The following is a 9,400-nucleotide window of genomic DNA, read 5'->3' as shown; positions in this document are numbered from 1 at the left end:
CCAAGCAAGATCAGTTAGACTTCAGAAAGATATTTTAAATTGCATTCTTCAGTATTATCCCAGGCTTTCCTTTCTTAGAGCTCTTTTTTTTTTTTTTTTTTTTTTTTTTTTTTTTTTTTTGTGGCACGCGGGCCTCTCACCGCTGCGGCCTCTCCCGCCGCGGAGCACAGGCTCTGGACGCACAGACTCAGCGGCCATGGCTCACTGGCCCAGCCGCTCCGCGGCATGTGGGATCCTCCAGGACCGGGGCACAAACCTGCATCCCCTGCATCGGCAGGCGGACCCCCCAACCACTGCGCCACCAGGGAAGCCCCCTCTTAGAGCTCTTTAAGGTGAGTAGGCTTTTGTCTGTGTAGTAAGGTACAGCCCTACTTGGCCTGGGTGGCAGTGGAATTAATTGAACATTGTCTTCTCTGGCATTAACCTAGTAGTAGTGATAGCTCAGGACTAGAAAAGGACAAAGGGCTCTAAAGCCTAGACTGACATAGAATGGAGACAAAAATGATATCTTCCCAGGTTCTGGAGCAGGAAGACTTTTTATTTTATTTATTTATTTATTTATTTATTTATTTTTTTAGCAGGAAATGCCATTTATTTTTATACTTAGTCCATGAATGGAGAAAATGAATCATAGAATCTTCAACTGTCAATAGCTACATTACATTTTTAATGTTATTGCTAGCATTAAGAAACACAATGGACCAAACAACGTATGTGATAAATATATCTACTAGTCAAAGGAATTTCCTATTAAGACGCAATCTTCCCTCTTTTTTTTTTCTCTTTTATTTTATTTTATTATTTTATTTTTTTTGCTTTATAACAAATTTAATCAGTTATACATATACATATGTTTCCATATCCCCTCCCTTTTGCGTCTCCCTCCCACCCTCCCTATCCCACCCCTCCAGGCGGTCACAAAGCACTGAGCTGATCTCCCTGTGCTATGCGGCTGCTTCCCACTAGCTATCTACCTTACGTTTGGTAGTGTATATAAGGAAGACTTTTTAAAAGTGAGTGGGAGGGAAGGAGGGCATTAGCCATAGGGCAGCCCAACAGTGTGCCAGAGTGACTGGATTGATTTTTGCAAGGTTTGCAAGTGCTGTTCTCTCGGAATGCTGCGTGCTTGCCTCACAGCAGAGGGCACTGCTGTATCCTCTAAGCCAGCCACTGCAGCCTGCAGCCTCCGCTCCTAGCTGGAGCGTGTCTGTCCAGAGGGAGGCTCCCTCTCTGACCTTCTGCCTAAGCCCTTCAGCTCAGAGCTCAGAAGGGCCGGGGAGAAAAAGGAGAGAAAAACTTCCGCTACATTAGGTGGAAATAGCCGAGGGAAAGATGCTGCTTCCCTGTCCCACTCCACACACTTCCCCCCACCAAGCAGGAACTTCTAGTTGCCTGAGCAGGAAACTGCTGGAAGCACCTCCACTTCCAAGTGTGATGAGGGGTACCTGACTCACTGCCTACCATAGTGGGTCATTTCCTGATAATTCTCCCCAGAAAGGTAGAAGCAATTCACTACCTGGGAAGAGACTGATGCACAAGTGTTCACGTTTCATTAATCTTAAATGGAAATTCTGAGTTGCAACACATAAAACTAGGGCTTAATCAGCTATCTACTTTGTGGAAAATTATATTTGCCTAAAAGGCAACATTTTCCCATATAGTTTCTTGTAATATCTTCCCACTGTATAGGTACCACATCACTTAATTCATGTCATTTTCAGGAACAATAATAATAGTAGCTAACAACTTTTCAGTTGTTTACTGCGTGCAAGACTTCATGAACTCAGTTTATATACATAAACTCATTTTCACAACAGTCCTGTGAGGCAAGTATTCACTATTATGCATGTTTTACCAATAAAGAAATTGAGGAACAGAGGGATTGAGTAACTTGTTTTTTTCAAAAAATTAATTAATTAATTAATTAATTTTTGGCCGTATTGGGTCTTTGTTGCTGCACGCGGGCTTTCTCTAGTTGCAGAGAGCAGGGGGCTACTCTGTGTTGTGGTGTGCAGGCTTCTCATTGCGGTGGCTCCTCTTGCTGTGGAGCATGGGCTCTGGGCACGCAGGCTTCAGTAGTTGTGGCACGCGGGCTCTAGAGCACAGGCTCAGTAGTTTGGTGCACGGGCTTAGTTGCTCTGCAACATGTGGGATCTTCCTGGACCAGGGCTTGAACCCGTGTCCCCTGCATTGGCAGGCGGATTCTTAACCACTGAGCCACCAGGGAAGCCCAAGTAACTTGTTTAAAATCCCACAGTTAATTAATGGCAGAATTGGGATTTGAACCCAGGCCGAGATGGCTCCAGAGCCTGTACTGTTAATAGATTTTGCTGTTACCAAATCCTCATCAATGAACAATGTGTCTTTCTAAGTTGGCACTGTATCAGGTGTTACATGTGTAAGAGCCTCAATTGTCGGTTCTTGAGAAGTCAGGACCATAGGGTTGCTGGGGTTTGAGAAATGAGGCTAAGGGCAGACACTAAGACCCCAGCCCAGGAACCTCCACACGAGGCTATATAGGGGCTTAGCTCTGCTCTGGTGTCCTTGCACTGACTGGTATTCGTTCATCATGAAGTCAGGTAATAAAGAATGGAAACCTTTTGGTCTGAATACTGCTTCCTGTTTGATTCTCAGCCCCAGGACCTGGCTGACCTCTGCTACAGAGAGGGAAGCGTTTCCCTTTCCTTACCAGGCATATAAAGTGGGGGGCGTGGACGATTTTCTTTCCCCACTCAGTTCAGGCAAATGTTAGGGAAACACCAGTTTCTCTCTAGGGATGTCAATTCTAAGCACCACAGGCATTCAAATATGACACAGTTCCTGCCCTCAAGAAACTGACAAGGTAGAAAATGATTCTTTTTGTTCCCATCCCTACAAGCACTCTGGCCCTCTAGTATATTCAGCAAAAGGAAGAAGAACTAGCCTTAGCTCCAAAGCAGTAGGTCCAGTGGTAGGGGGTGGCTGAGTTCATAGAACAATTAACTCCTGCCTGCCTCCTGGGGTGATATCATTCCGTGTTCACTATGTGCCAGGCACTAAGCTAAATCCTTTACTCAGTGTATACTTGTTTAATCCTCACAATGGTTATATGAAGTGAATGCTGCTATTAATTTTACAGATGAAGAAACTGAAGCACAGAAAAATTAAGTGACATGCCCGAGATTACCCAGCATGTGTTGGAAATGGCATTTGAAACCAGGTGGTCTGTAAAGCTTGTTCTCTTAACTGTTTTTCACTAAACTGCTAACACCCTGGATTAGCTAAGGATAGCAACAGGAATTAAAGTTCAGTGGTGAGAGAGGGCTTGATAGAAGGCAGAAAAACAAGATTACAAATGAAAGTGGAGTTAGATACAGAGTCTTTGGACCTTTGAGCCCCAATCAGTGTGGTTTGTAAGGTCCTCTCAGGGCAGTTTGTGTCTTAATCATTTCTGCACCTGGCACAAAGCTGGACCCATAATCAATCTCAAAAGACATTATTGAATTGAATGATGGCAGAGTAACATCTTTGTAGAAAGGATTGGCTCATTTGTCATTACCCACAAGGTTCCCAGTGACAATGCTGCTTATCTAGCAGGTGTTGGTAAGTCACAGAGGACATGGTTGGTGGGGAGACAGTGTGCTGGAGGATCTGTCAATATTAGTCTTGGAGTCATATGTATTTGCAGAGGCTTCCGCAACCCTCCACTAGCCTTGGTTACCAATTCTCATTAAAGGCCCAGTGATGTCAAGCTCTCCACCGCAGTGCCCAGACAGGAATATGCTCCAAGTATCTCATTTACTCTCAGAAAGAGGCTGGCCTTTTACAGGTGGAATTGGGTATTGCTTTCAGCCCATTGGCTTGACCTTGTTCCTGCCTTCCTGGTCCATTTCGTGGGGAGAGCACTGAGTAGGCACCCTGAGCAAATGCCTTTTCTAAAGTTACCCTCCTACCCCAAACTTGAGTTGCCTTGGTTGCTGAAGGAGAGAGTGAGCAGAAGTGACACCCCTTGAACACCCCACATCTTTGTTGATTCATAGCACCCTTTCCTAGCATCCCAACGACCTGAAATTGTTACCTTTTGCCTTGTAAATCCCATTTTGAAACTATTGCCAGAGTGAAGTGGAAAGTGGGGGCTGTCAGCTCCCCAGCCACAGGTTTTCTAATCTTACTGGAGGGAAGGACTTGGGAAAGGTACACAGAGGTAGGGTGCAACTGGGGGAAAACAGGCCCTGTACAAAAGCTGAGTAGCCAGATGTTCACTTTCACAGCTCTCCTGTAAGACTGGCAGGGCAGATATAGATTAAAATGAAGCACAAACTCCATTTAAAGTGCATTACAGCTCAGGAATCAGCTCCCCCTGGGCAGGAGAAGGGAGAAAAGGGCACAAGAGGCCACATCAGTCTCCTTCCTTATCTAGGACCACATGTCTCTCTCCTAGCTTTGTGAAGGGTGATTTACACCCTGGCTGGAATGACTCTCTTTCTGGGCTGATTACATCGGCAAATGCCCCTCAGAGGCCACAGCAGGATGGCCATATTCAGAAGCAGCAGCCAATAAATCTCAGAGGTCTATATTGCACTTCTCAGTACCCTCCCTCCTGGCCCTCTGCCAGGTGGGCTGTGGAAGTAGGAGAGGGCTTGGCTGGAGGGTTAGGCGAGGAAACCCTCCAATTCCTTTCATTACCGTCTTCTCTAAGTACTGTTTAGTTCTCATTCTTCCAAGTCATTCTGTCTGTCTTTATCCTGGGAGCAGGTGGGAATCAGCTCAATAAATTAGTCTAATAAATACCCTTATCTTTATATGTAGAAGTCCTGGGTTCTCCTAAGTATTTAATCTTGGTAGAGTAGCTTGGTCTCTTAACCATCATCTGAAAATGATGAGGCCTCTAAATGGTCTCTCTAGCCACCTTTCTCAGTGATCTTTTGTCCAGGGAGATCTCTACAATTTAGTCTGAGGGAAGTTTGATCCTTCCATCCTCCCTCATGACACTGAAGGGGCTAAATTTTGGAGGAGTCTAGTCTAGCAAAGGTCCTGGGATCTGGCCTCAGGTTTGTTCCCAGCAAAGCCATTTCACCTGTCTGGGACCCATCTTTGCAGAATCTTGGGGTTAATAACAACAACCGAATCTCACCCTTGAAGATATTTACGAGGCGAAATGAAATCACAGATGTGCAAATTCTAAAAAAAAATTTACTTGAAACGCAAGTGCCCTTGTGCGTTTGTTCAAGTTTTGTTATTTCATTTGGGTTGGTCGTTCCTTGGTGGTAGAGGGGATTCCGGAAAGTGAGACAGGATGCTTTTTTATTAAAAATAAATATCTGGACCCCAGAGATGGCGAGTTTCCATCGACAGCTTCCACACTGTCTTGGGTAGAAGTCCTCCTCTAAACGAAGTTGGCGGCCGACAGCGTGTGGGCCGGCTGGGGTGAAGCACTCTTCAGAGCCAAAGACCAGCCACTCCGGGGCGCGTGCCCTCGCTCGCCCTCACCCCCGCCTTGCCGGTCTAGGAGGAGAGTCGGCGTGGTGCGTGGTTCGGAGTTGGAGGGCGGCGCCCGGGACCCTGGTGGGAGCGTGTTGGCGCCGCACGCGCGAGGCGAGGCGGGGCGGGAGGCGGGGCGGGAGGCGGTGGTGGGAGGTGCCGGCGGTGGAGCCCCGCTCGCAGAGCTCCAGCACGAGGGGAGAGGGCACGCCGCGCCTGGTGCAGGCAGAGCGCCCTGGGGCGCCGACAGTCGTCGTGCGCACCCCGCCAATGGCGCACCCCCCGAGCCCACGACCGCTGCTGCCTGCGCTCCTGCTGCTGCTGCCGCTGCTTCTCCGAGCGGGTGAGTGTCGTCTGTGCGTCCGCGGAGTCCACTCAGGCTGGGGCGGGAGGGGGCGGGGGCTGGGGTGGTGGTGGTGACCGTGTAGGTGGGCACACGTACCGGCACCAGTGCCCAGAGAGGTCTCAGGCCCCACACTGCTCCCTGGTGCGGGGCGTCCGTCTGTCCGAGCCTGGGGAACTGGAGGAGGAAGCCCAGGGTGTCAGGAAGGGGCTGGGTTCCACGCCTAGTCCAGTGACTGAACTTGTAGATTGAGTGCCAGCCATGACCAGGGCACCCAGGCACCTCTTCGCTCCTCGTTCCCCCTCTTCCCCCTTTTGAAGTGCGTCTGTACTGTCACAGAACAGCCAGCAGCCAGGCCACTACCACTACAGCATCTCTAGGGGGCGGGGAGAGTCAGAAGCAGGACTGCCTTTTGCTCCACATGGGCTTCACCTCTTCCACCCCATGTAAGGACTGCGGAAGTGGATACTAGGTACAGGTGAAGCTGGAGAAGTTTTTGTTAGGACTGACTTGTCATTGGGAACTCCCTGGCCGTCCAGTGGTTAGCACTCTGCACTTTCACGGAAAAACCAAACAAACAAACACAACTGACGTCACAAATTAAGATTGAAAACTGCTTCCCAGAACTTGCCAACATCATTATTTGGTTGTGTGGTTGAGAGTATTGCTCACCATCAACAAACCCCCTCTTCAGGATATACTTTATTATTATTTAAATTGGAGTGGAAAACTCACTAGTGGGCAAGATGGCCTTAACGTGCAAGCTGCCCAGCACAGTGCCTTGCCCTGTTATAAATCCACAATAGGTTGTTTTGTGGAATACATAGTTAAAGGCTGGGTTTTAGAACTATGCCATTCCCCCAAGGAGCATGCACATGGCCTTTGGGAGTGGGATGGGTGCATGGAATCTCATTGTGGGGCTCCTGTCCAGAGCCTGCCTGGAGGGAATCGTGAGTCAGAGACCACATATCTACACATGACCTCAGCCCACAAAGTAGGACTGCAGAAGTGCAATCTTGGCTGAGAGACAGATATGGAAGGAAGGAAGGAAAGTACTGGTCTGTCCAGACTGACTTCATTAGTAAATCAGAGCAGCAAGACATTACCGATCTGATTGTATTGCCCAGGAAATTTCACTACCCCTAACAGTATGGCTGTATGTCAGGATCAGGTGTAAACTTTAAATACCTTCCTCATGACCATTTAGTGGAACAAGTTACCACCTGTTAATGATGAAACTTAACATGACCCCCACCTTCTTTTGTTGAGCTGCAATGCCCTTAAATCTACTACTACTCAGACTTGGTGAACTGTCAGCTTAGAAATGAGAGAGGTTTACTTTTGAAAATTGTTACGACTCAATATTTAGTCCAGTTAAAGCAATGAGACTTGGACCTGCTACGTTTCTTAAAGCAAGCACTTTCTGGGTACCTACCAGAAGTAACATCTTAAACATTCAGTATTTCTCAAACTGTTTAAATCCATGTCCCCTTCTTGATAAAAATAAAAATCTCATGTCTTCCTTAGATAAAATTTGAAATTTCAGGGCCTCCCTGGTGGCGCAAGTGGTTAAGAGTCCGCGTGCCGATGCAGGGGATACGGGTTCGTGCCCCGGTCTGGGAGGATCCCATATGCCGCGGAGCGGCTGGGCCCGTGAGCCATGGCCGCTGGGCCTGCGCATCCGGAGCCTGTGCTCCGCAACGGGAGAGGCCACAACAGTGAGAGGCCCACATACCGCAAAAAGAAAAAAAAAAAAAATTTTGAAATTTCAGAATTTTTAAATGATACAAATGAACTTACAGAACAGAAACAGACTCATAGACTTAGAGAACGAACTTATGGTTAGCAGGTGGGAAGGGTTGGAGGGAGGAATAGTTAGGGAGTTTGGGATTGACCTGTGCACACTGCTATATTTAAAATGGATAACCAACAAGGACCTGCTGTATTAGCACAGGGAACTCTGCTCAATATTATTTAACAGCCTAAATGGGAAAAGAATTTGAAAAAGAATAGATACATGTATATATATAACTGAATCACTTTGCTGTTCACCTGAAACAAACACATTGTTAATCAACTATACTCCAATATAAAATAAAAAGTTTAATAGAAAAACTAGTTGCATTAAAAAAAGTTTTTTGTTCATCTTCCACATATGAAATTGTCAAATATGCTTTTTTTATGTGATTTTTTAAACATCTTTATTGGAGTATAATTGCTTTACAATGGTGTGTTAGTTTCTGCTTTATAACAAAGTGAATCAGTTATACATATACATATATCCCCATATCTCTTCCCTCTTGCGTCTCCCTCCCTCCCACCCTCCCTTTCCCACCCCTCTAGGTGGTCACAAAGCACCGAGCTGATCTCCATGTGCTATGCGAGCTGATCTCCCTGTGCTATGCGGCTGCTTCCCGCTAGCTATCTGTTTTACGTTTGGTAGTGTATATATGTCCATGCCACTCTCTCACTTTGTCCCAGCTTACCCTTCCCCCTCCCCATATCCTCAAGTCCATTCTCTAGTAGGTCTGTAAATATGCTTTTTTGAACCACACATTCCCTTTGGAAATTCTGATACACCCCCAAAAGGGGCCCATCCTCTCTCTTCCCCGTCCCGTGCATTGAGAAACTCTGGTTTAATCCAACCCCCTTTTAAAAAATCAAAATTAATACCAAAAATACATTATGAACAAAATACCAAAATTTTAAATTAAAAGAGTAATAATGCCATGCTGAGGCATATTGGAACCTGAAGCAAAAGGAAAAATCAGTACTACTGATCCTGTCTTTTTTTACACATTGGATATGGCACCAATTCGCAAACTTTAGGTTACATCATTCTCTCCAGTAAACTTACTAAAATTCAGATTCCCAGGCTTTATCACCAGCGGTTCTGCTTTGGTAGTTCGTGCTAGGGCTCAGAAATCTACATTTTAATAAGTAATCTAATTGATTATTATGTGATTGGAAGAGAAGGTTGGACTACCTAAACTCAGAGGCCCCTCCTAATTTTGGGACTCTTTGATTATACGTAGAGAGGAGGGGCCCAGAGACGTTATCAGGGTGGCTCATAAAATGTCTCTGTTATGTGGTCATTTTTTAAATATTAGTAGGAGCTTACAAAGAACAAGCCCTGTTCTAGGCACTGGCAACAGAGTAGTGATAAGATAGACATGGAAGTCTAGCTGGGGAGATAATAAAAAATGAAGTAAAAAAATATCAAGTGGTGATAAGTGCTATGCAGAGAATTGGAACAACAGTGTGTTAGAGTAGCTGGGGGGCTATTTTACATTGGTTGGTTGGGGATGGCCTTTGTGAGATGACACTGAATGACCAGAAGGGCCCAGCCATGTGAAGATCAGCTGGAAGAGCATTCAAAACAGAAAGAAGGCCAGTGTAGATGGAGGGAAGTGGGAGAGGAAGAGAGAGCTAGGAGGTAAGATTAGAGAGGTGGGCAGGGACCAGGTCTTTACAAGGCTTTGTAAACCAAGGCACATAAACTAGATCTTAACCTAAGTTCAATGGAAGCTGTTGGAGGGATTTAAGCAGAGAAATGAGATCATCCGATTTACACTTTTTTTTTTTTGCGGTATGCGG

At 46.3% G+C, this 9,400-nt stretch overlaps 1 protein-coding gene across 3 annotated transcripts in view; it reads left to right on the top strand.

The window, feature by feature from the left end:
• Positions 1-5,631: 5,631 nt before the first annotated feature.
• GFRA3 (GDNF family receptor alpha 3) overlaps positions 5,632-9,400 on the top strand; it is a 40,977-nt gene continuing 37,208 nt past the window's right edge. For all 3 annotated transcript variants that reach the window (XM_060091976.1, XM_060091977.1, XM_060091975.1), the window contains exon 1: positions 5,632-5,803. In XM_060091976.1, the coding sequence (XP_059947959.1) occupies positions 5,731-5,803 (73 nt within the window). In that variant the 5' untranslated portion in view covers positions 5,632-5,730. The remainder of the gene's footprint in view (positions 5,804-9,400) is intronic.

The sequence above is a fragment of the Mesoplodon densirostris genome, chromosome 3 (genome assembly GCF_025265405.1).
Source record: "Mesoplodon densirostris isolate mMesDen1 chromosome 3, mMesDen1 primary haplotype, whole genome shotgun sequence".
In the NCBI taxonomy this organism is placed as follows: domain Eukaryota; kingdom Metazoa; phylum Chordata; class Mammalia; order Artiodactyla; family Ziphiidae; genus Mesoplodon; species Mesoplodon densirostris.
This window is presented reverse-complemented; position numbering and strand designations above follow the sequence as displayed.